Source organism: Moschus berezovskii, chromosome 4 (genome assembly GCF_049115385.1).
Source record: "Moschus berezovskii isolate FMDL1 chromosome 4, NW_MosBer_1.0, whole genome shotgun sequence".
In the NCBI taxonomy this organism is placed as follows: Eukaryota; Metazoa; Chordata; class Mammalia; order Artiodactyla; family Moschidae; genus Moschus; species Moschus berezovskii.
This window is the reverse complement of record NC_142463.1, coordinates 118,260,697-118,286,417: the sequence shown is the minus strand read 5'-3', so window position 1 is coordinate 118,286,417 and position 25,721 is coordinate 118,260,697. Positions and strand designations below refer to the sequence as shown.

General features: G+C 39.8%; 1 protein-coding gene across 8 annotated transcripts in view; it reads right to left on the bottom strand.

The window, feature by feature from the left end:
• Positions 1-25,721, bottom strand: part of DDR2 (discoidin domain receptor tyrosine kinase 2) — a 176,968-nt gene that overhangs the window by 14,746 nt on the left and 136,501 nt on the right. For all 8 annotated transcript variants that reach the window (XM_055404153.2, XM_055404149.2, XM_055404150.2 and 5 more), the window contains 7 exons: positions 22,170-22,353; positions 16,102-16,345; positions 12,555-12,617; positions 11,595-11,725; positions 6,808-7,018; positions 2,885-3,108; positions 1,327-1,454 (listed from right to left, as the gene is read on the bottom strand). In XM_055404153.2, coding sequence (XP_055260128.1) covers positions 1,327-1,454; positions 2,885-3,108; positions 6,808-7,018; positions 11,595-11,725; positions 12,555-12,617; positions 16,102-16,345; positions 22,170-22,353 — 1,185 coding nt within the window. The remainder of the gene's footprint in view (positions 1-1,326; positions 1,455-2,884; positions 3,109-6,807; positions 7,019-11,594; positions 11,726-12,554; positions 12,618-16,101; positions 16,346-22,169; positions 22,354-25,721) is intronic.

Genomic DNA, 25,721 nt, shown 5'->3' with positions numbered 1-25,721 from the left:
CAATGTGGTTTCAACACCTCTCCTCTCTCATTCCTCCTTCAACCTCAGAGCAAGGAGGTCCATGGTTTGGGAGGGCACACAACCTAAGCCATCCATCGTTGCTTAACTGGAGTGGGCACAGATGGGACACCAAACCTCACCAAAAAACAGTGAGCAAGGAGGGAGGCTCAAGAGGGAGGGGATATATGTATAACTATGGCTTATTCACATTGTTGTATGGCACAAACCAACACAACATTGTAAAAAAAAATGTTTTTAATGGGTGAAAGCTTTGTCACATCCCATAGTTTCTTTCCTTTCTTCTTGCCGCCTTCTCTAATTATGGGCTAATATTTATATTAGGAATATTCTTTCTTTCGATGGGACCTGAGGATATAATTTTTCATTCATATTAATATCCTTAAGATTGAAATTCTCACAGTTAAAATTCCAAAACCGCCACAGTTCTGTTCCCTTGACTTTCTTTCTTCTTCATGCCACATCCTGCCAATTGCAAGACTTTCAATAAAACTCTATCAAAATTCTTGGAATTTATGATAATTTGAGGTATAGCAATTTAAACTTTTTCTGAATTTGAACATCAGTGACAAATCAAGCCAACACAAAAGAAGAAATGCATATGTTACCCAGATGTGCAGATTTTCCTGAGACACATTCAATCAGCTTTCAATCAGCATGCCTGTCTGGGTGAGGATTAACTCACCATTACTGTAATGGAAAGGCTGTCAAACAACGGAGTGTGGCTGGAAACTGCAATTTATGTAGTAAAGGATCCAAGAGATTATTAGCCAGTTTGGAAAACTGCTAAAGGACTGTGGATCCTTTTGCTTTGAGGTCCATGGGTAGTTTTCCAAGTAGAGGTAGCTTCTCATTTGGGGGGTTGCTGGATATAGACGAAGAGGAGCATAAAAGAGAAAAAATGGGATGAGAAAGTAAATAGAGATTCAGTGCGAAAAAAGGAGAATGGCAGAAACTTAGCAAGAAAGATGTGTGTGACTGTGAAAAGTTTGCAAGGGTAGGTAATGACATTTAGGAACGTCATATTCAGACTGTTGTGTAGGTTGGGAAGCACAGTGCTGTGCAAAGGAGGTTAGGAAGTAAATATGTAGCAGATCTAACAGAAAATGTACATTTGTTTTAGAAGGAGATGAGAATGAAGATGAGGATTACTGACCCATCAGGAAAATAAAACACAACAATGGATATGTGAGGCAGCTCACAGACCTTCCCATCTCAAAAGAAACAAGTTGCCCAGAAGTTTCCAAGAGCATCCCTGATCCTGAAGATGAAACAAATAAAGGAAAATTCAAAATGTAGACCACAGACCTGGCATTCTTGTTGGCATCTGCTCGGAGCATTTTCACAGCCACCAGGACAGGCTGGTTGGCACTGACATCTAGGGCAAAATCTTTGTCTTTGAACTTTTCCATTCCCTCCACTTCACAGAGATGAACCTAGACAAAAGTCATCTAGTCTCAGCATCATCATTTCTCCTGAAGATGTCTCAGTACTCTTGCTGGGCATTTCCTGGAGATAAACTAACTCTTACAATTCAGGCAAAATAATCAAAGACCAATAAGAAGCTATGTGTAGCATATCTTTGACTCAAATAATTGATTTTTTTTAGTGGTAAGCTAATGTGATATGTTACTGCTTTATAAAAAATATACATTGGTTGGAATATTAAATATGTGAATGAATTACAACAGTATTTTATTATAGCTATAAAATACAGTATTATTATACTATAAAATGTCATCTTGTATAAATGCTTCAACTTTGATTCAAGGGAACTTGGCTATAAGATTGCGCAAAATATAAGGTATTTTATTCTCTAAGGTAATCCCTTAGGATGGAATTAGTATTATTGGGAACACCTCTGTGTCAGCAACAGTATAACAAGCCTGCATTTTCAACTCAGGAGACAGATGAGTGGACATAATGCCACAATGGATGCCACGGGCCCTTCTTCCTCCACCACCAGCAAACCTACGCAAGGCTAAAGCACGCCACCCATGCTGGAAACCACCACCACACTCTTAGGAAACCAAGTTACATTTGCAGTTTAGATGGCGGTACTGAAGAGCTTCTGTTGCCACTTAAATCATTGCTTTGAATTCTCGGAAGGCTCATGTGACTGTTGTAAAAGTGAAAAGTCAAATAGTACATGCATCACTCTGAGGGCAATTGAGAAGAGTGTTCTCCTTATCTTGGTTAGTGATTTATTCCCTAGTGGCTGATTCTGGGACTAAAAGCAGGGGCGAGGTTGTTTTTGACCATTTTACGTGTAACTCCCATTAAAATGGAAAAAAACAAAGTGGCTATCCAATAGCAGGATGTTCTTGGACAGTTTATAAAAGATGATCACATCTTATGGTCCCCACCCTCTATAACCTACTATAAAATATTTAGAAAATATTGGATTTTTTTTAGGTTCTCCAAGTCTAGTGACTTTTCTGCTTTAAAAACTCTTGTATAGAAATCAGAATTCCCAGGAATTCCACACTATTTGACAAAGATGAGACTGACCCAATACTAGTCTTCTAGGGCAGGGGTCCCCAACTTCCAGGAATGTGTATATGATCTAAAGGTGGAGCTGATATAATAGTCATAGAAATAAAGTACACAATAAATGTAATATACTTGAGATTTGGGGATGCCAAAACCACCCCCTCCCCCAGTCCATGGAAAACTATCTTCCATGACACACGGTACCAAAAATGTTGGGGGCAGCTACAGAGGACTGTGCAAGGAGAAACAGCTGGAGGACACATTCCGTGTGAGCCCACTTTGTCTGGGACACTTTGCTCTGCACATCATTTTTACTCAACTGCTTCCTCTGAACTACCAAGGACTGGAGACTCCACTCCAAGAGTCAGCTCACCTCCCCAAACTGGCCTTCACCCAGCTTCTCCTTGAATGTTAAGAGCTTCCTGGGGAATTCTTCCACTGCCACGTCTTTCCCCGAGAGCAGGTCCATGGTAACGGCAGGCACAGAGTAGGTGTTGCCTCCAGTCACCCCCTGGAGGTTCACAATGTCAGCCTCTGCGTAGTGGGGCACACCCTCGGGTCCACTGGGCTGGACTGGCTTCACAACGCCACTGCAGCCTGGGAAGTCAAGGACAATGAACTTTATCCCACGGAGCATTTTCGGAGACCTCTTTAAGAAAGAAAATCTGACAGCAAGACTAAAACATGCGGCCAATTCATGTTAATGTATGGCAAAAAAAATCACAATATTGTAAAGTAATTATCTTCCAATTATAATTTTAAAAAAAAGCCCCCAGTCTAACCTAGGCTACGACATTATTACGTGGACAATGTTTCCTCTAGAGACTTTCTTGTGGCCTCCAGAATACAGGTCACCATTTGATCTCTTACCCTTCTCCTCATACTATATGGTCATTAACAATCTCCTTGACTAAACTTATGGAATTGGAGTGAAGCTCTAGGAAGGCTGGCTGTACTAGTTCAGTTCAGTTCAGTTCAGTCACTCAGTCATGTCCGACTCTCCGTGACCCCATGAATCACAGCACTCCAGGCCTCCCTGTCCATCACCAACTCCCGGAGTTCACTCAACTCATGTCCACAGAGTCATCTCATTCTCTGTCGTCCCCTTCTCCTCCCACCCCCAACCTTTGCCAGCATCAGAGTCTTTTCCAGTGAGTCAACTCGTTGCATGAGGTGGCCAAAGTATTGCAGTTTCAGCTTTAGCATCAGTCCTTCCAATGGACACCCAGGATTGATCTCCTTTAGAATGGACTGGTTGGATCTCCTTGCAGTCCAAGGGACTCTCAAGAGTCTTATCCAGCACCACAGTTCAAAAGCATCGATTCTTCGGCGATCAGCTTTCTTCACAGTCCAACTCTCACATCCATACATGACCACGGGAAAAACCATAGCCTTGACTAGACGGACCTTGGTTGGCAAAGTAATGTCTCTGCTTTTTAATATGCTATCTAGGTTGGTCATAACTTTCCTTCCAAGGAGTAAGTGTCTTTTAATTTCATGGCTGCAATCAGCATCTGCAGTGATTTTGGAGCCCCAAAAAATAAAGTCTGACACCGTTTCCACTGTTTTTCCATCTATTTCCCATGAAGTGATGGGACCAGATGCCATGATCTTTGTTTTCTGAATGTTGAGCTTCAAGCCAACCTTTTCACTCTCCTCTTTCACTTTCATCAAGAGGCTTTTGAGTTACTCTTCACTTTCTGCCATAAGGATAGTGTCATCTGCATATCTGAGGTTATTGTTATTTCTCCCAGCAATCTTGATTCCAGCTTGTGCTTCTTCCAGCCCAGCATTCCTCATGATGTACTCTACATATAAGTTAAATAAGCAAGGTGACAATATACAGCCTTGACGTACTCCTTTTCCTATTTGGAACCAGTCTGTTGTTCCATGTACAGTTCTGACTGTTGCTTCCTGACCTGCATACAGGTTTCTCAAGAGGCAGGCCAGGTGGTCTGGGATTCCCATCTCTTCCCATCTCACAGTTTATTGTGAGCCACACAGTCAAAGGCTTTGGCATAGTCAATGAAGCAGAAATAGATGTTTTTCTGAAACTCTCTTGCTTTCTCCATGACCCAGCAGATGTTGGCAATTTGATCTCTGGTGCCTCTGCCTTTTCTAAAACCTGCTTGAACATCTGGGAGTTCATGGTTCATATATTGCTGAAGCCTGGCTTGGAGAATTTTGAGCATGACTTTACTAGCGTGTGAGATGAGTGCAATTGTGCGGTAGTTTGAGCATTCTTTGGCATTGCCTTTCTTTGGGATTGGAATGAAGACTGACCTTTTCCAGTCCTGTGGCCACTGCTGAGTTTTCCAAATTTGCTGGCATATTGAGTGCAGCACTTTCACAGCATTATCTTTCAAGATTTGAAATAGCTCAACTGGAATTCCATCACCTCCACTAGCTTTGTTTGTAGTAATGCTTTCTAAGGCCCACTTGACTTCACATTCCAAGATGTCTGGCTCTAGGTCAGTGATCACATTATCATGACTATTTTGGTTAGAATGGGAGTATTAAAGTTTTAGGATTTAATAGCATATTTTCTTAATCTTAAGATATGATCACTGATGTAAATAACCTATTTTCGGGATTTAAAACTTTGATTAAATTTATATGATCCAGCTTAAGACAGCCTAACTTTAAAACAGATTAAAATATGAGGGGGGATGTTTTAGACTTCAGGAAGTAGGTAAGCTACTTTGGTTCGGCCTAAAAAAAGAATTATATCCCTTTTCTTGTCGTCTCTGTGAAAGTCCTATAGTTCAATATGCTACGTCAAAGTTTGCTATCCGCTGAGTGGTAAATATAAAGAAAGCTTTCTATAAAGAAAGCTGAACACCAAAGAATTGATGCTTTTGAAACGGAAGGTTGGAGAAGACTCTTGAGAATCCCTTGGACTGCAAGGAGATCCAACCAGTCCATCCTAAAGGAAATCAGTCCTGAATATTCATTGGAAGGACTGATGCTGAAGCTGAAACTCCAATACTTTGGCCACCTGATGTGAAGAACTGACTCACTGGAAAAGACCGTGATGCTGCGAAAGACTGAAGGCAGGAGGAGAAGGGGATGACAGAGGATGAGATAGTTGGATGGCATCACCAACTCGATAGACATGAGTTTGTGCAAGCTTCTAGAGTTGGTGATGGACAGCGAAGCCTGGCATGCTGCAGTCCATGGGGTCATAAAGAGTCAGACACAACTGAGCTACTGAACTGAACTGAACTAAACCAAGTGGTAAATACACATTAGTGTCCTTTCTTCCTTTGGAAAGACTCTCTTGAAAAGCCTCTGCCCTTGTAGTTAGTCCTGCTACTTCTCCAATGACCTCTCTCCTGAACACCATCAGTCCTCTCCTATTGACTCAGGTCACTTTTGGTTGCTGATATTATGGAAAGAAAATCTGCTCTTAGTCTCAGCAATGACCCCAGCATCCCTTCTGATGTCACTCTGCAGCCCTTTTTAAAAAAACACTGAGATGGGAATCAATTGGCACCATTTACCAAAACAATGCTTTTACCGAGAGAAGGCAAGAGATATTTATTTTAATAATAAAATCATACATTAGTCTAATACATCATTCACCAAAGATAAATGAACAAAAATTAAATAACACAATTATCTGTGCTTAGTCTCTCAGTAATGTCCAACTCTGCAACGCCACGGACTGTAGCCCGCCAGGCTCCTCTGTCCATGGGGATTCTCCAGGCAAGAATACTGGAGTGGGTTGCCATGCCCTTCTCCAGGGGAATCTTCCCTACCCAGTGATCGAACCCAGGTCTCTCACATTGCAGGCAGGTTCTTTACTGTCTGTACCACCAGGGACGCCCAACACAATTATCTAGGTGACTAAAAACTGGGAATTCTAGGATGTCTTTAGCTTCATTGTTTTTTCTTCAAGTTTGGTTCTAGTCCTGAATTTATCCCATTGGTGTTTGATGCTGAGTCTTATCTTACCTTATCTGAGTCTTCTTACTTTTCTTTTATGAAAAAAGAGGAGGTTGGACAAGTTGGGTTGTTTAGGTTCTTCCGGTGTTAACACTTTAGTAACACATTTTATCTATTTTCTTCTTCTAACATGTGGGGCCTTCCAAACATCTACTATTATTAGTAGCAGAGGAGAGATGCTCAGATTTGAGTAGGAGGAGCAGCAGACCCAATCTAGAAAGACAGTGTGGACTTCCCAATAGAAGGTGGACTTCTCTAGGCTAAACTAGACTTGGTTGAGCAGGAGTAATTGTGTCACACTTTCATAAACCTTGTTCCTCAATTCTCTGCCCATCACTTTATCCTCACCTGACTCTTCCTCCCCTGGGGCAAATTCTGGAAGTTTCCGTATCAGCCTGGATGGCTCCTGGTAGTCAGGGCGAAGCGGAAAGATGCGATCATAAGTGGAGTTGGACTCCTGCTCACTTGGTGATGAGGAGCGGTTATTGTTGAACATGCTGGATTCGCTGGGCAGGGAAAGGCTGACTGTCATTTCATCATCTAGCATCCTCCGTGAAGCCTAAAAGAGAAGGGGAGAAAGGCATGTTGGCACAAAAGAGATCATCACTCCCTCCTTGTCTTAAAGCCAGCTCTTCTGCTCAGATGAAAAGAACTCTTTAATACTCAAACTCCAGAAGCAATGCAAGTGACAGGGATGCAGCCTGGTTCTACAAATACCTACACTGTAGAAATTTAGAATAATCTTTCATTTTATCAAGGAACAGTCTGACTTCCAAATATCTACACTGCCAACATTCATTAACTCCCATTGAAGTACTTATAAGCATCATTCACATGACATTGTAGAAACCTATCAATAACCAATCAAAGAATCTCAATCTTAACATTTTCAAAGTTCAAACCCATTAAATAATGGGTTTTCCTGACACCATTCAACCACTTGATTTCATGTAGATATAAATTAAAATGCTCATGAACACAACAAATGTGTTGTAATACGATGAATCTGTACTTCACCTGATCACTCTGGCATTGTATGTTAGAGTAATACTCTCTTTATCCTGCATTTCTACTAACCAAAAATAAAATGACTACAAAATAGGAAAGGAAAGCCCTATGTGTCTAGGGATACTCAGGTGAGTTATACCTGTGTATGTGTGTGTGTGTGTGTGTGTGTGTGTTAGCAGTTCAGTCATGTCCCACTCTCTGTGACTCCCTGAACTGTAGCCCAACAGGCTCCTCTGTCCATGGAATTCTCCAGGCAAGAATACTGGAGTGGGTTCCCATTCCCTTCTCCAGGGCATCTTCTCAACCCAGGGATTAAACCTAGGTCTCCTGCATTGAAGGCAGATTCTTTACCATTTGAGCCACCAGGGAAGCCCAAATTATACCTAACACAGGAATAAGAAGAATTAAACAGCTAATTGTTCTCGCATTCCATCTAATATGGCCTTCCTGCTCCTTCAAAATGAAATCTCATCATCTAAATATATGTGACTCTTTAAACATGTGAAATGTTCTACTCCAGCAAACACATGTTGGGTGCTCAATGGAGAAATTCAGGTGTCTGCTCCATAAGCTCGGCTGATAGGTCCTCAACAATGAGCATGGAGACCAGCACATGTAGGTACTCAATAAACATGGGTTGACTCTCAAAGACAGAATCGAGGACACCATTATAAGTATCCTGCAAATAATGCTATAGCATACGGCTACTTTGAGTAATGTATTGGGAATATAAATACATGCTTAAGGGTCTTCTACAAAAAAATTCTTTCCTAAAGGAGAAATCCTGTGTTATTCCAGAGGGTTTGAGTTTTCTCACTCAGGAAGTACAGGGATAGAAAGAATTTCTTGAAGGACCAAGTTAAATATTCAAGGGCAAAATATTTAGTCTCCCTTTTACCTAGAGAGTCTCCAGCCCCAAATTCCTCTCCCAGACCAAGAATATATTCCAGTGGGTTTCAGAAGAAAGACTCAGAGAAGAGTGGTAAATTCTGGTGCAGAGAAAAATAGCTCATAGAATAGAGAACACAGACTCTCCCCCTCAACTAAAAAATGCAGTCATAACAGACTGTTCAATAAGAACACAGCATCAAGCTTTCCAATGGATCTTCAGACCACCAGCTTCTTCCACCACCACTCCTTGCTAGCCTTCTCCCTGGAATCCAGATACTCAGCGTGTGTCAGCATTCTAAAAGAAGAAAGGTTTTGGTGTTACCTCATCATGCCAGTGCGTGAGCTCTCTGTGGATTCTGCCTATCAGCCTTCAGTCACTATTTATGGATTGAAAGCTTTAATTCAGTCAAAGCATTTTCAGACTCATGATAGAAGTCCCTGTGGGAAGCAAAAGATCCTCTCTTCTGTGAAATATTCCTGCCTAAAAATCTTAAAGTAAACTTCGTCTTTCAGCGACTAAGTGTGTAACAGCTCAGAAGGAATTGTGGGCTGCTTGTCTGCTTCCCTTCATTTCTCTGATATTAGCCCCTTCCTCTTGTCCCGCCCACCAAAAGTTCCGAAGGTTCCAGTCCAGTCACCTCTTCTGGTATGTACTCCACAGAGGTGTCAGGAGCCGATGTGAGAGACCCCGCCCATGACAAGGTCTTGGCTTGAGGAACTGGCATGCCACAAGGCCATCCAGACCTCCGGGGATTTCTCGGGGCCGCCCCATCCTCTACTCCCGGGCCTCCATCTCTTCTTCTTCTGACGCTTGGTAGTCCTCTGTGCTTTCTAAGAATTCTGACTCCTGCTCAAATATCCCCCTTGAAGCCTTTGCATGGCAGCAATACAGTCCCTGAGGGTGTATGGGCCCTATAAACTGGCCAGGAATGAAGAAAATATTTTTACACAGAACATCCTAATCCTTCTGGCCCTGTTGGGGTTATAATTGTCAATTTAGAATTTGGAATGGTCAGGACTGCACAAAGTGCCCCCGACATAAAACTAAGTCCGCTATGAGTAGGCCTAAGCATTTCACAAGCAATATAGATACAAAGCCTTTCATGAGTTTAGAAGGGCCCCTTAAAGCGAGATCCAGAAGGAGCTCATGAGACTCTTGGCCTTCAAGGTCACATACCAGTGCTTACTGATATGTCTCCCTGCCCCTTGTCCGTGGTGTACCTGGGAGTACACTAAAAGGACTACATAGAGATAAAGGTTTATAACAAAATGAATAAGCTTGTAGTGTTAGTGTAAAAAATTGTTTCTGCAGAGATATGGGGGTAAAGCCCAAAAACAGATACCACGCTTCCTAGGGAGTCACAAAGTTTGCGCGAAACTGAGACTCCCAAGATAAGGCTTGCTAATAGTATTTACAATTGACCAACTGGACACGACTGAAGTGACTTAGCAGCAGCAGCAACTGCTACACAGATAAAGCCATTTTCTCATGCCTTGTGGCCTTGATGTCCGAAGAACCCATTGTTTAAGAGTTATGCGTGAAGGTGCTGACTGTTCTAGAAGATGGTCTATGACGGCATTCCTGGCACAATTGCATCAAGACAATCCCTTCTCCGTTTTTAGTACTGCCGGTTTTAGGGTATATAAGTACTGATGTAAAAAATAAAGCAGTCTTGATCCTGCACTCTACCAAGACTCGACTCGCTTTTTTTTTTCTTTCTTTTCTCACCGATGCCGCTCATCCTGAGGGTGTCCCTGGACTCTGCCGAGGCTGGACCCCGGCACAGAGGCACTGGTCTCCTCTGAGAGCCCATCTCCATACACAGAAGCTATGAACATAATCAGGCATTACCCTCCCTCCCAGTCCCAGCCCTCAGTGGGCACTTCACAGTCTCACAACCCAGAGCACCTGTGACCTCTCACAATCCGCATCCATTTGAGCTCACTGACCAGGCACAATGCCCATGGCCAAAGGTGGAAACACTTTATCATCAGAAAACTCCAAGAATATCACACACTTAGCAACAGTGGCCAGAGTTGCTGTCTGGTCTCAAAAACCAAAAGAAGACATAGATAATCCATCCATGTATGTGTGCTAACTCGCTTCAGTCATGTCCAGCTCTGTAACCCTATGGACTGTAACCCGCCAGGCTCCTCTGTTCATGGGATTCTCCAGGCAAGAATACTGGAGTGGGTTGCCATTTTCTTTTTCAGGGTAATCACCCTGACCTAGGGACGGAGACATCTATTTATGTCTCCTGCATTGGCAGGCAGATTCTTTACCACTAGCACCACCTGGGAAGCCCCAGTCCACCTGTGGTGGAATGTATATAGTTTAGAAGAAAAGAGGTCAACAAATTTCAAGATCGACAATTGGAACCAGCATAACAAACAGGATATTAATGGCACTGAGAACTTCATATTTTTTAACCAGAAAAACAGTTAAATATAACTACTATGCCCAACTCACCATTATTCAATGAGGTTCAAGTAAAATCATGGCTGTAAAGTGTTAGACAAATGCAGTAGAAATTATACAGATCACTTGACCTAGACAAAATGATTCTGAGGAGGCATTCAGAGGATGTATAGCCACAACATTCAAGTACAAAAAGAAGTTGGAATAGAATTGCAAGAAACTTGGCTTGGATATTAATGATGTTGTATATTTTTCTACACACACACACACACACACACACCAAAAACAATCAAGCAGTAAAAACAAAAGGAACAGCATTATCAGAGACTCTAGCTAGGTATCAGTTATGCATCAGAATCACTTGTTAACTTTTTAATTTAACTGTAAAATAATGACTTTATAATGTTTAAAAATACAGATGCTGACATGCCACCCAAAACCCAGTGAATCAGAATCTTCCAGGAAGATGCCTAAGTTGAGATGCCTAAATGTGCTGGGAAGGAAAAAAAAAAAGGTTTTGAGTTCCCTAGGGAGGTTTCGAAATCTGCATCCTAAAAATGAGAAACTGGACTTAGCTTATTCTTTTCCGATCCTGTTGGCCCTGGTTTCTCTACGCCTATGCCCCTTGCGCCTTGAGTATCTTGCGAGCCATCTAGCAGTTTTGGCACTAGCTTCTCTATGCCTATGCCCCTTGCCGCCTTGAGTGTCTTGCGAGCCATCTACTAGTTTTGTGGTCTGCCCCCACCCCCAGGGTGAGAGCAGCACAGGAGAGGGTGGAGTCGCCCCCACCCCGCGACGCAATCGCTCCAAGCCTCACCTTCTCCAGCATTTTTTGCCAGAACTGCCTCCAAAGGATGATGACGATGATGGCCAACAGGACGAAGATGATGGCCACCAAGCAGCCAATCAGGATTCGGGTGCCGCTGTCGTCAGCTTTAAGCATCGGATCTGCGCCCAGGGAAGCAAGGGCAAAGAGGATCGTTATCTCACAGGGCGAGAGAGGCACAAAGGCTTGCACTGGAGACGAGAAGGCAGAGCTTGCCCCTTCAGGACAACTCCACAACACATCACCTTAACACCTGGTATTGCTACTCTTGTATTACTCTGTGCCTATGTCCTACAATCCACAGCCATAGGACAGTAGCCCCCTCTTCTACATGGATCAGACTGGATAATGGATAGGCTTGCCATTCTTGCCAAAATTTTGCTCCTTCACACCATGGCTTGGGTCTGCTGGCCTCTAACCTCCCCTCAGGGAAAGCAGGTGAAGAACCAGTTCCACTGTGATTTCTTTGAGACATGCCAGGGTAGCTGAGAGTCCTCTTTGGATGTTACACTATGATTATGTATTTTCCAGATTGCTGACTTATACTGCCAGTGGCTGTCTGAAGCAATAGATACATCTGTCCATATTTCCCTGCAATTGGAGACTAGCTTTTTGTTCCATAGACTTCCATTCTTTCCTTGAGATCCCTACAGTGGGTCTCACCTAGACACATCCCCCTCCCTGTTTTCGCTCCAAATGTCCCAAACTGCCAAGAAGCTGTTGGGACAACTCAAGACAGCCTCAGCTGAAGAACCACATGGACCATCAGGGAAGGGAGTGAGTTTGGGCCTTTAACTTTGGATGTGGACTGTCCTATCTTTCCAGAGCTATTCTTCATCCAAGGACACAAGCCTCCTACACACTCAGGCCTTTGCAGATCTCCACTCTTCTTCATCCTCTGGAAGGTCTCCTCAACTTAATTTTTATAACGAAGAATTCCATAACACGTACCATAGGTTGTGGGTGCCACAGGTGATGTGGGCAGGGCTCCAGAGTTGTTGTACATTGCAGCATCTGTTATAAAACAAGGGTGAGTCAGAGGTCAAGGGAAGAAGACAGCTAGGTAGTGGTTTTTCTGAAGGTAGGTTCTAAGCTAGTACTTTGTGAAATCAATTTACTGGATTAGAAATGAAATCATATATTATTAATAAATAATATTACCATTCATCTCAATAGAAAGGAAAACTTTTCTTTTATAAGTATCATAATATAATAAAAAAAAATTTAAGAAAGAATGATCAGAGAGCTATGACCACACATAGTGAGACCCAAGTTCAGTAAAATATAGAGAGAATATAATGAGTTAGAAACATGGAACAGACATGATGCTAAAGATGATCTTTCCTTCAAGGAAACTAAGTTAATTGAACTCTTTTGTTTACTAAAGAGTTTTCATTATGTTTCATTGTCTTAGGCTTTTGATTTATAAATTAAGCCTTCATCCTTATAGATAAATTAGAGCAGGGGTCCCCAACCTCCAGGGTCTAATGCCTGATGATCTGAGGTGGAGTTGATGTAATAACAGTAGAAATAAAGTACACAATAAATGTAATGTGCTTGAATTATCCTGAAACTACCACCCCTCTCCACTCCATCGGTGGAAAAATTGTCTTCCACAAAACCGGTCCCTGGTGCCAAAAATGTTGGAAACTACTGAGTTAAATTATCCTTTACTGTGATCCTGAAGCTTCCAAGACTAGATCCCAAAAGTGTATTTGACAGATTGATGTTGGTAACTTATTTTTCCCTCTGATTTGTCTAATAAGGAGGGGAATAATTAAATTACTCACTTCCCATCCAAAAGAGATTCTCTCCCAAAAACCTAATTTTTCTTATTATTAGCATTATGATATAAATAAAGTATCTGGCACCCACCTATACTTTTCTGAATTGGATTCTCAGATTTCAGTGAAAACTAATATTATCATGACATTAAAGTTCAAGATATTTCAGCAGTCAAAAACTATGTAACTATAGTTACATAGCTGCAACTATTTTAAGTCCTTCTGGCACACTTCTAAAAGCGTCTTCTTTAATGTTAATGAGAATATATACACAGCAGACATAACTAACATGTTGGTCTGATTTGGGTTTACATAGGACGTATTTAATCACTTACTGAGAACATTTTTTCAAAGTTGTATTCTTATCAAGAAAATGTAAAAAGATATGAACACATTTCCTGTGATTTTATGCCACAAACACCACTGTTTAGGAGATCGTTTAATATGAAACAATTGCACTGACACATCTTGTTCCATTTTCCTATCAGAAATACAAGTTTGAGATGACTTAAAGCTAATCATTCATGTTGTTCTAAAATTCTTTGGTCATTAAGTTAGCAAAGTATGCCTTATATTAATTCCTGAAGCCAACATTTCAAGTCTTCTGCAGAAACTCTGAGGATGGTGGAAACCTCTGTCTCCTAATTAACATTTACGATGTTTAGTAACATGGCTTTTGAACATTTACAGTTATTTCTTCCCTTAATAAATACTTTATAAAATAATGAGTCCACTTACTCTTAGCTTAAGTTTGTATAATAGAATATATTGAGGCACCAAACCTCTTTTTCTAAACATGTGTTCTATTTCCTTATCAATACATCTTAATTAGCAAACCATCTTAAATTTTTTTCTTTTAAAAATCAAATTAGGAAGTATGGGATCTTCTAGTTTATTTTTAGTCTTCCCTCTTCTCTGATGTCATTTTTTTGCCGATATTCTTCTTCCAGGCCTATTATAAAGTCTCACTTCTTTGTCCATTACAAATCCACTCTCTAGTGACCTCTCTCCTTCTGACCTTATTGTTGGTCACCACTTTGAACATCTTACCAAAAAAAATAATTATCTAGGTTTTATATCCTCATCTAAATTGTGATGATAAAGACAGTGTCCTAAATGTCTTTTAACTTTTCATGACACAGTCCATATTGCCAACTTTGTGGTCTCTAAATACCATTCCCCAAAAAAAGGACCAAGATCACTTGAGGAAATGTGATTCCACATCTGGGGCAGTGAATGCTCAAAATAAGCTTGGAACATCTTGTTCTTTCAGATAATAAAACAGCTATCAAAAACTTATAGGACCCAATTCAAAGTAGACAGAGCCAGCTTAAAGGCATGTGCTCTGGTCAAATGCAGGCAGGCAATCTGAGTATTAAGAATATTAATTGCAACAAACACTGAATTTACAAAAAGTAATGAATGCATAATGATACCAAGAAACATAACAAGGATGGAAATCAAAACAAAATCTATTAGATACCATTGAAAGTTGCTAAAGGTTGCATTAACTCATCACTCTAAAAATTGATGAAAAAATTAATCATGTATCCTGACCTTGCAATGTGAACTATATTTCAGGGCTAACAAGCGTATGGGAAATAGTTCTCATAAGCTAATAAATGCAAAAGGAACAAAAGAATTAGAAAATCATCAGTCAACAACTCCTAATGAAATAATTTAAGCAGTGGTCAGTGGAGGGTAAAGTCTAAGAAGAAAGATCATGGGGAACTTTCCTGTGAAAGAAAAACCACCTGAGCCCAAAGATCAATCTCAGCATCACTAAAAGTGAGGGAGTCTATAACACCTCCATGATGAGATTCAACGTAAAGTACACAACACTATCTATGAAAAATCCTTAGCAAAAATAAATATTGAATTTGAATCAAATTCACCTGTAGACATAACCTCCAGTCCACAAGATGACAGAGGATATAAGTTACAGTAAAATGACACCACAGAAAGCAATAAGTTAATCCAGAATGGAATTTTTTAAAAACTTATTCTTTAGATTAAAAGAGATACAACCTAGAAATGTAATAAAGGAAATACACCAGGAGGGGCTTATTAGTAGGTTCCTAATTCATTCAAGCCAACTATTGTTAAGACATTATTAGACAATCAAGGATACATGAGTGTGGATTGGCTATTATATTACATTAAGAAACTAGTTATTAATAAATGTTGTTATAATGCATTGTTATGAAGATAATGTTATCTTCTCAGGTGTATTCTAAAATTTTATTATTGAAATAAAATAACATCTCGGTTTTGCTCCAAAATTCTATAGCAAAAAGGGAGGAATAAGTGAAACAAGCATGACAGAAAATCAGCGATTAGTAAAGCTAAGTGACGGATGGAGGTTCATTGTTCTCTTTAGTGTATATTCAGACATCTTCATCTAAATACTTTCATAGTGCTTAGGTTTGCTTCCCCTTAACTGGTTTGATCTATATTAACGTTTTAACGCATTGTACTCATTTTCTTTTTTTTTTTTCTTTTTAGACAAATATGAGTGAGAGCCAAGTAAACATTCTGTCCACTTTCCCAGTCTCAATTCTGCCCTTCCACAACCAAACTAGTGGCGAAAAAGATTCTATCTACCTATGACACGCCACTTGTATAACCATACCCACCAGTGAGAAGCTCTGGACACTGCCTTCCTCCTTCTCCACCCTGCTCCCACTTCCCTAAGGGCCATCCAAGCTCCCAACCTGATTGGAAGGTGATCTCACTGAACATCATCCAGGTGTCAGCAAAATGGTATTGGCACTTGATGGCACTGGCCATGCGGTGGTGGAGGGGCACCGTGACGAACCGAGCACTAGGGTTGACGTCATCCAGCACCAGCGGGAAGGAGACGGCATTGGGTTCCCATTCGTTGGCTTCAGAGCGGAAGTAGCACTGGACCTCCTTAAAAATCTTCACACCCTTAGCAAACATGTTGTTGCAGTGGACCTGGCCGGGAAAGAGGCATAGAGTGAACTTACCCCGCCGGGTGGGGACACAGTGCAACCTCACCCAGTAAGACCTTAGACTTGTCAAATTTCCCTGAGCACCACCTTTGGTGAATAATTGATGCTCTGTAGCAATGCATTCTTCCCTTCTAGGAACCTCACAGTGGCAGTGGAACATTGCTCTGACTTTATAAAACCTAGGCTGCTACTCTAGTCACCTTTTACAATTGTGCTCCCCTAGCCATGGCAACCCCCTCCAGTGTTCTTGCCTGGAGAATCCCAGGGACGGGGGAGCCTGTGGGCTTCTGTCTGTGGGGTCACACAGAGTCGGACACGACTGAAGTGACTTAGCAGCAGCAGCAGCAGCAGCCATCTTGCTGCACACTGCTGGGAGAGATGTCCTCATCTGTTAAATTAGGGCTGGACCAGCCTCCTCTCAGTTCCTTCCTTGCCCTTAACACTCTCTGGTCTATGACTGTACCTCTCACCACTCCAGTCCTCTCAACCATGGTTGCTATCTACCCAGAATCAAGCTATTCTGAACTACTTTCTCCTAGGTATATTTCCAAAGTTAACCCACTCCTTTTAACAAGTTTAGAGGAGAAACCTGAAATAACACACTATCCAATACAATTTCATCTTTCCCCTTAGAAATCTCATTTTGACTGTCAGATACTAGCATTTTTCAGCCAGAGATGCAAGACTTAATCATCTCGCTTAATTAAATTCATTTTGGTAAAGCCATTCTGCTGAGAGCATTAAATCTTCATCATAGATACTTTCTGAGATGAGAAAAGAAAGTCTTTGGGAAGGTAGCTTGTACCCTCTTGCCTGCTGCCATGACTCTCTCACCAGGGTATGTGTATGGCTTTTAAGGGTCATCAGGAAGAAGGATTTCACAACAGTTCCTCTGTAGCACCTTGCTGTGAGCAACATCCGTCAAAAGCAGAATGTCCATGTTTGTAATAAGTCAAGTCTCTGGTGGTAGCTCAGTAACATTACCTCAGGCTCAGTCCTATGTAGAAAATGGAGCTTTGCTTGTCACTTTCCCCTGAATTTAAAGACTTTAGGTTGGAAAAGCATCATTGTAATTTTTGGAATATATTTGTTATTTCAATTTTATGTCTTGCTTAGTCCTTGGATTGTAACCCTTCAATAACATCCTCTGGTTTCTGGGTAGTCAGTACAACTCAAATGGTAAAGAATTTGCCTACAATGCAGATCTGGGTTTGATCCCTGGGTTGGGAAGATCCTCTGGAGTAGGAAATGGCAACCCATTCCAGTATTCTTGCCTGGAGAATTCCATGGACAGAGGAAACTGGCAGGTCACAGTCCAAGGGGTCACAAAGAGTCGGACACAACTGAGCAACTAGCACTTTCACTTTTTTAATTCAGAATTTATTTTTAGCTGAGGAAGAAGAAGTAATGATATAGGAATTTAATGACTGATGAAATAGAATAGAGATATGTGAAAAGAATAAAATCATGAAATATTAGAGTGACTGGAGACTTTAAAAATCTTCTAATCCAGTTCTCTGTTTACTAATGGGGAAACTGGCACTCCAAGACGTTTGACCTGTCTGGGGTCAGTTCAACATCAGAACCGCATCTAGAATCGTAGACTGCAGTCCAGCATGCTTTCCACATCCATGCCACATGGAAAGGGGGCAAATCACCTCAACTTTCCCATTTGGATTTTCCTCTAAATGTTAATGATGAAAACATGTGTTAATATCTTCTTTGGGATGAATTAACAGCTCCAGTCTATTGAACATAAGTAAGTAGAATAAGGTTAAGAACAAAATCAAAGAAATGCCATCTACAGCTTCAATAGATTTTTCAGATGTTTTGAAATCTGTGGAGCTTTGGATAAGTGGTCTGTCGGGAAGACAACAATCTGTCCTGCAAATGTTTTGGGAATCCTTCTGGAATGCAAATACATAGCACAGGATTTAATTCCCCAATGGACTTAAATATTTATTTAATAAATAGAAAACATTTTGAAATGCATTTATATGTATATATTTCAGAATCTCTTTTATTTTTCCTTGATCTTTTTTTTTTTTTTCATTTTACATTTTTCCAAAGAAAAAGCTCTTGGGTTTACTATAATTTATATAGTTTTCCAGTTTTAATTAATTGGTTTATACATTAATCTTTGATGTTGGAATTCAGTGTCTAGTTCATTTGTTTTATATCTTCCTTTTTTAATAATGAAGAAAATATTCAATACCATGAATTTTATTCAGTGTAGTTTTATATGTATCCCATTTGTTTTGACATATGTAATGTTTTCATTTTCTAAACACTCTGTGGATTCACATTTCTTCTAAATGCTGTGTTTTAACTACAATCAGGACAGAGAGGGAAACGGGCAGTACTTTGCCAGGAAGCAAAACTCCTCCCTAGAAGACACTGATGACCTGAAAGTCATCTTACTTTTTGTTTCAGAAAAATTAAAACAAGGTGTTCAGCCTTTTAGCCTTAAGAGGACCAACCCTGACTCAGCTCCTGAGAAGTTTCTGGTACCTTCACATTGCAGAATATGCTTTTGAATAATTTTGACCTGTGATAAACTACACAGGAGTGGCTGGGGACTCAGGAAGATCAAAGTCAATTGAGTAAATGTTATTGCTTTACGGGGGTTTAAAAATACATTTTATTATTTGTGGGACTAGAAATTCTCCCAGTGATAATACAATGAATTGATACACTTGTTCATAGGTACACATTGGGTATACATCTTATTCACGACACAAATAAATTTTTCCTTTAAGAATACATAGTTTTGCTACTATGCAAATTTCCCTCCCCCCCAAAAAAATCTTGTGAAGGACAATTTGTTATACACAATTGCACACATGTTTTACAACTGCCAAAGAACCATTCATGAGCAACACACTGGCAGACCAGGTATATTCTTCTGTTCTTATCATATAACTAATAGTTATTAATCCAATTAAGAGATATTATCATCTTAACATGGGGGCTTCCCTGGTGGCTCAGAGGTTAAAGCGTCTGCCTGCAATGTGGGAGACCTGGGCTCGATCCCTGGGTCAGGAAGATCCCCTGGAGAAGGAAATGGCAACCCACTCCAGTATTCTTGCCTGGAGAATCCCATGGACAGAGGAGCCTGGTGGGCTACAGTCCATGGGGTCGCAAAGAGTCGGACACAACTGAGCGAATGTGCGAGTGATATAATAGACATGCATTTTCTTTTTGACTCCAGTTTCATGCCAAGAATTAACAAATTTTTGTTTACTAGGAACCCTTAATGGTAAAACAGTTTCCCTTCTTCAAGGTTCCTACATATTCCTTCTGCAAATAAATAGCATCTTCCCCCCATTGATCCTCAAACTGTCCCAAGAAAGAGACAATTTCCTATTCATTTGTTTACCCCAGAATCTAGCATTCAGGTTTAGCGTCTAATCTGATCACACTTCACATGGACGTTTTTTTCCTTCTATTCCTGTCTCTCTGAAACATACATGGGATTGAAAAGGCAAAATGACCATTTGAGCTAAGTACCAGGAAACCACCATGCCAACAGAGGTGTCCCTCAATGCTTACATCTAGGGTGGGCTCTCCTGAAAGGCCCTACCCCAGAGAAAATGGAAATCAGGCCTTAAGTCCCCTCCCTCAGCCCTTTGCAGGGTCTCACTTAACTCTCCTCAGAGCTGTCCTTTTCCCATATCTTTCAGCTTTCATCCAAGTCCTCAATAAAATTTACCTACTTACTCTTAACTACTCTGTAATAATAAACTGATAAAATCACTTCTGCTATTTCATTTAAGACATTAACTTTTTTATTGTTTTACTCTCCCTGAGGTAAAATACTTGCATTTTAATGCAGACTTTGGGGTGATGGCATTTTAGCATAAACAAATAAAAAACCTAATAACTTACATTTGAGGGCTTAGAAAAAACTTGGGTTAAAACCACACCACCTCACCCCACCACTTGCCTTGAATCTCATTCATTGGATAAAACTCCTCTGGCTAGACAAAGAGTCACAGAGATCTCAGAATCTGGGCCTGAGGTCTAAAATCCAGATGTTGGCCCAGCCAGAAGTCACAGCAATTTCTCTTGCCTGGCCCCAGTCCTTCTACAAATTTCTGTTTATAGTTGAGAAAATACAATTGTATTTTCAGTGTCTTATTGCTGTTCATCATATCTCCTCCTCCTTCTACCCTAGGTGGCAGAAATATTTATAACTATACATGGCGAAAGTAGGCAATAAAGGATATCATTTGTTCATTTGCAAACATTTTTTGAGCCTGCGTATATTAACTGCCAGATGCTTGGGTACTGAGATCAGAAAGCAGAGTCACCACCCTGGAGGAGCTTGAGCTCTAATAAGAGAACCAGACACATATACATATAAATGATCATAGATAAGGAAACAAAGAACTGCAGCACTGTTTATAATAGCCAGGACATGGAAGCAACCTAGATGTCCATCTGCAGATGAATGGATAAGAAAGCTTTGGTACATATACACAATGGAATATTTCTCAGCCATCAAAAAGAATGCATTTGAATCAGTTTTAATGAGATGGATGAAATTGGAGCCAATTATACAGAGTGAAGTAAGCCAGAAAGAAGAACATCAATACTGTATATTAACGCATATATATGGAATTTAGAAAAATGGTAACCTGAACCCTGTATAAGAGACTGCAAAAGAGACATAGGCATTTAGAACAGTCTTTGGGACTCTGTGGGAGAGGGTGAAGGTGGAATGATTGGGGAGAATGGAATTGTAGCATGTATATTATCATAAGTGACCAGTCCAGGTTCGACGCATAAATTTTCCTCTGTTCAAAAAAAAAAAAAAAAAAGAGTACTGGAGTGGCTTGCCATTGTATAATCTTATTCAAAAACACTATCCTCCATTACAGTTGTGTATGTGTGTGTATGTTTGTAGATGCATAGATAAAAGTCTGTAAAATACGCTCCACATTTGCTAACTGCTGTTATCAGCAAGGAGGGAGGCATGGTGTGTATATTTGGGGAAGGGATTGGGATATTTGAGGGGAGCTTTTGTTATCATACTGTACACATGTTGTATTTATTGGCATTTAAAACATAAAACATTTTTCTGTAAAAAATAAATAAATAAATAGGATCCATCTGTAAACAAAAAAAAAAAAAAAGGAAACAAAGAACTCTGGGAATAGAAGTGTATGGGATCTTCTATCACGGCTTCTCAGTGCTGTGGGCATAGAGAAAATACTCAGAGGGTGGAGAGTGGTTCAAAATATAAAGTCCTTTCTTATGCCATTGAGCATCAGAGCTACAGTGAGCCACCCTTTCTGACAAGAGCGTGTCCCCTCCCTGAAGAGTGCTGGGCAAAGCCAAGTAATGATGTCCATGAGCCCTAGTCACTTCTGCCTTTGTGGGCCCTACCATTCATAAAAACACATTAAAATTATATTTTACAACCGAATTTGTTAAAAAGATGAGAATAACTTTGACCCTAAAGTTCATTTCTTTTATTTTGACAGTAAAAGAAGTTAAATCATTTCTGTGGGCTTAAAGTATCATGGGTCCCAGAAGGTGCACTCAGTTTGCATAATGGATACGTCAACTCTGTTGATGAGACAGCAGCAACAAAATACATAAAAACAGTGACCTAGTCCAACACCCTTATTTATAAATGAAGAAACCATCCCAGAGAAATGAAGTGACTCATGAAATGCATGCGGCTAGTTAGCAGTAGAATATGTATCTGAATCCTGTTCTGCTGGCAACACCCTCAGGTTCTTTCCAGCATGCCTTTTCCCTCGATCATGATTTTGGCTTCCATGCCTAACTCCACTTACCTTCATAGTAGTAAAATTCCTGATGCGGTCAAACTCAAACATGATCTCGATGTAACCGTTGGTGGCACTCTCATTTCTCCAGCCCACGTAGTCATAGCCCGGCCACACATGGTACTCGTGGGTCTGGGTAAAATCATCCAGGCCAGACACCCCATCAGTCAGCTGGCCCAGCCCTTCCGTCATGCTGCTCAAACCAAGAGAGAAGGGAAAAGGAGAGAGGAACCTGGAGTTAATCGTACATTCACAGAAGAATTTTTATCCAGTTTCTTCACCCCGGGTTTTGTAAGAGTTGATAATCTTGGAGGTTGAAGAATTATAGAAAATCCAATATAGTTTACAGTACTGACTCATTTATCCTGCATAAATGGGGAACAAAGAATTCCATATAAATGAACTTTACAAAATATTTGATACTTTATTATAGCAAAGCTTTTAAACACTTTTAAAAATAATTTTATACGAAAAGCTTTCTATGATCTATTATATCCTTACCTGTTCTTATACTTAAAATAAGTCTTTATATAATGATTCAACATTATCAAGTGCATTTGACAAATTCATCCATTAATGAGTAAACAAATGAATGCATAGAATGAATAATGTAGTAGATGGTGGCACTTGATCATCACTAAATAAATGGTTCCAGAGCTGGTTGGAAATTTTTCTGACTCCCGTTTGACTGTATACTGTTCTTGTTTGATGAGCAGTCAGTCTTGCCTTCTACCTCCCCAACAACTTAATTTGATATCAAACTAAAGAGGGAAAAAGTAACCACTGCCAAATTTAAATACTAATTTATCTCTAATTACATTTGTAGAATACTAGATTCATGCAGTAAAATGCATGGATCACATGAGTATCTCAGGTATTGGATTTCATTTTCTTTTCTAGTTGGGTAGTCTTTCCACTTCTGAGTGTGAGGCTATTGTGAATGGTTGAATTTGCCAGAAGTCTGACTGCTTCTGTTTAAAGTTTGAAGAACATAAAGAGACCTCCTTCCTTCTTTTATGGAGGGACAGAATGAGAACACATCATGTGGAGTTTCTCTCTCCTCAAGCTCTGGAAGTTATGTTAGGAGTCTCCCAAATGAAAAGATTGGGATAGTCACCCTCAAGCAATAATTTGTGTGATCCTTGAGGTTACAGGCAAAGCAATGCCATGTAAAATTTGTGAATTACCAAAAAAAAAAAAATTATTAAATGATTGTGCCAAGTTTACAGATATATTTTTAAGTATATTTTCTCATTGAAAAATGTTTGGCAAATAAGCCTGGCTTTCCCTTCCAAGGTTTTACCTTCTTTTTCTTCTCTCTACATATCAAAAAGGCTAGGACAGCATAAGTTTACTTGCCATGAATGTATTTCCCATTGTCCCCAGAAAAATAAATCCCCATGAAAATCTTTGGAAAAGCAACACAAATTAAAAGGAATGCTAATTAAATTCCTTTTAATCAGAATTTAATCAAGTGGGGAAAGAGTAAGGAAAGAAACTGCCTGTTTATTTTATATACTTTAGGATTGTTAGAATTTCTACAAGAGTATACATTACTTTTAGATTTTTAAAAATTTTAATAAGTAACTTTTGCTACTATGACTATTTATTTCCTGAGAACTTGAATTAGGTAACTCTGTTATCTTCTCACTCAGCCACACCCCAACTAGATATCTCATGACCTCAATTATGAGGTGGAAGCTGATTATGTCTAAATCTCTGTGATCATTTTTTTTTATCTTTCCTCTGGGGTCCATCCAGAATCATATTTCCAGTTATCTGCCTTATTTCTTCATCTGAATGTCCTATCAGTTCCTTACATTAATAACCCAAACTGAATCCATCATCATCTGTTTCTAAACTAAATCTTCCACCTAGATTTCCCATTTCTGTCTTCTATACTTCTCTTCCATATCCACTGAGAGTTCCTGGCATATAATAAGCATATGTTTGTTGAATGAATAAATGTCATCTTCATTGTTTCAGTTACCTAGACCAGCATGTTTCATCTAACTCTTTCTCACATCCAGTGGTCCCTAAGTGAGTACCTCTTTCTCATTCCCATTCTCACAGTCACCATTTTGGCCTGGGTCCTTAATTCTTTTCATCTGACCGAACTTGGAATTAGAATACATCCCCCTCTTATCCTCTCGTTCCATTCAAATCTAGCCTTTGAATAGCTTAATGAATCTACCTAAATCACAGCTCCCATCATGTTCTTCTCCAGCTTTAAAAAACCTTCAGCAGCTCATTGTGTTGGTGATGTTGATAAAGAAGAACAACTCCCCCTCCTTGTCTTTTCTTCCTGGCCTTAGTTCCCTTTTCTCCACATCCTCTCTATAATTTATCATTTGTAGATTTTTAAAATCATGGCCATACTGATGGTTGTGAGGTGATACTTTATTGTAGTTTTGTTTTGATTTCTCTAATAATAAGCGATGTTGAGCACTTTTTCATGTAAGACCAGAAACTATAAAACTCTTAGAGGAAAACATAGGCACAAAATTCTTTGATATAAATAACAGTAAGATCCTCTATGACCCACCTCTTAGAGTAGTGGAAATAAAAATGAACAGATGGGATCTAATTAAACTTAAAAAGCTTTTGCACAGCAAAGGAAGCCATAAACAAGATGAAAAGATGGAAAAATCTACACCCAAGATCACTGTACCCAACAAGGATCTCACTCAAAATTGATGGAGAAATAAAAAGCTTTACTGACAACCAAAAGTTAAGAGAATTCAATACCACCAAACCAGCTTTACAACAAATGTTAAAGGGATTGTATAGTCAAGAAATAGAAGAGAAGAAAAAGATCTACAAAATCAACCCCAAACAATTAACAAAATGGCAATAGGAACATATCTATCAATAATTACTTTAAATGTAAATGGATTAAATGCTCCAACCAAAAGACACAGATTAGCTGAATGGAAACAAAAATAAGACCCATATATATATTGTCTACACAACCCACTTCATAACTAGAGACACATACTGAAAGTGAGAGGGTGGAAAAAGATATTCCATGCAAATGGAAATCAAAAGAAAGCTGGAGTAGCAATCCTCATATCAGACAAAATAGACCTTAAAATAAAGAATATTACAAGAGACAGGAAGGACACTACATAATGATCAAGGGACAAATCCAAGAGGAAGACATAACAATTGTAAATATGCTTCCAACATAGGAGCACCTCAATACATAAAGCAAACACTAACAGACATAAAGGGGGAAACTGACAGTAACACAATAATTGTAGGAGACTTTAACTCCCCACTCACACCAGTGGTCAGATCATCAAAACAGAAAATAAGGAAACACAGGTCTTAAATGATACATTAGATGAGATGGATCTCATCGGTATCTTCAGGACATTCCATCCAAATGCAGAATACACCTTCTTCTCAAGTGCACATGGAACATTCTCCAAGATAGACCACACATCAAACCTCAGTAAATTTAAGAGAACTGAAATCATATCAAGCATCTCCTCCAACCACAACACTGAGACTAGATATCAATTACAAGAAAAAAACTGTAAAAAATACAAAAAAATG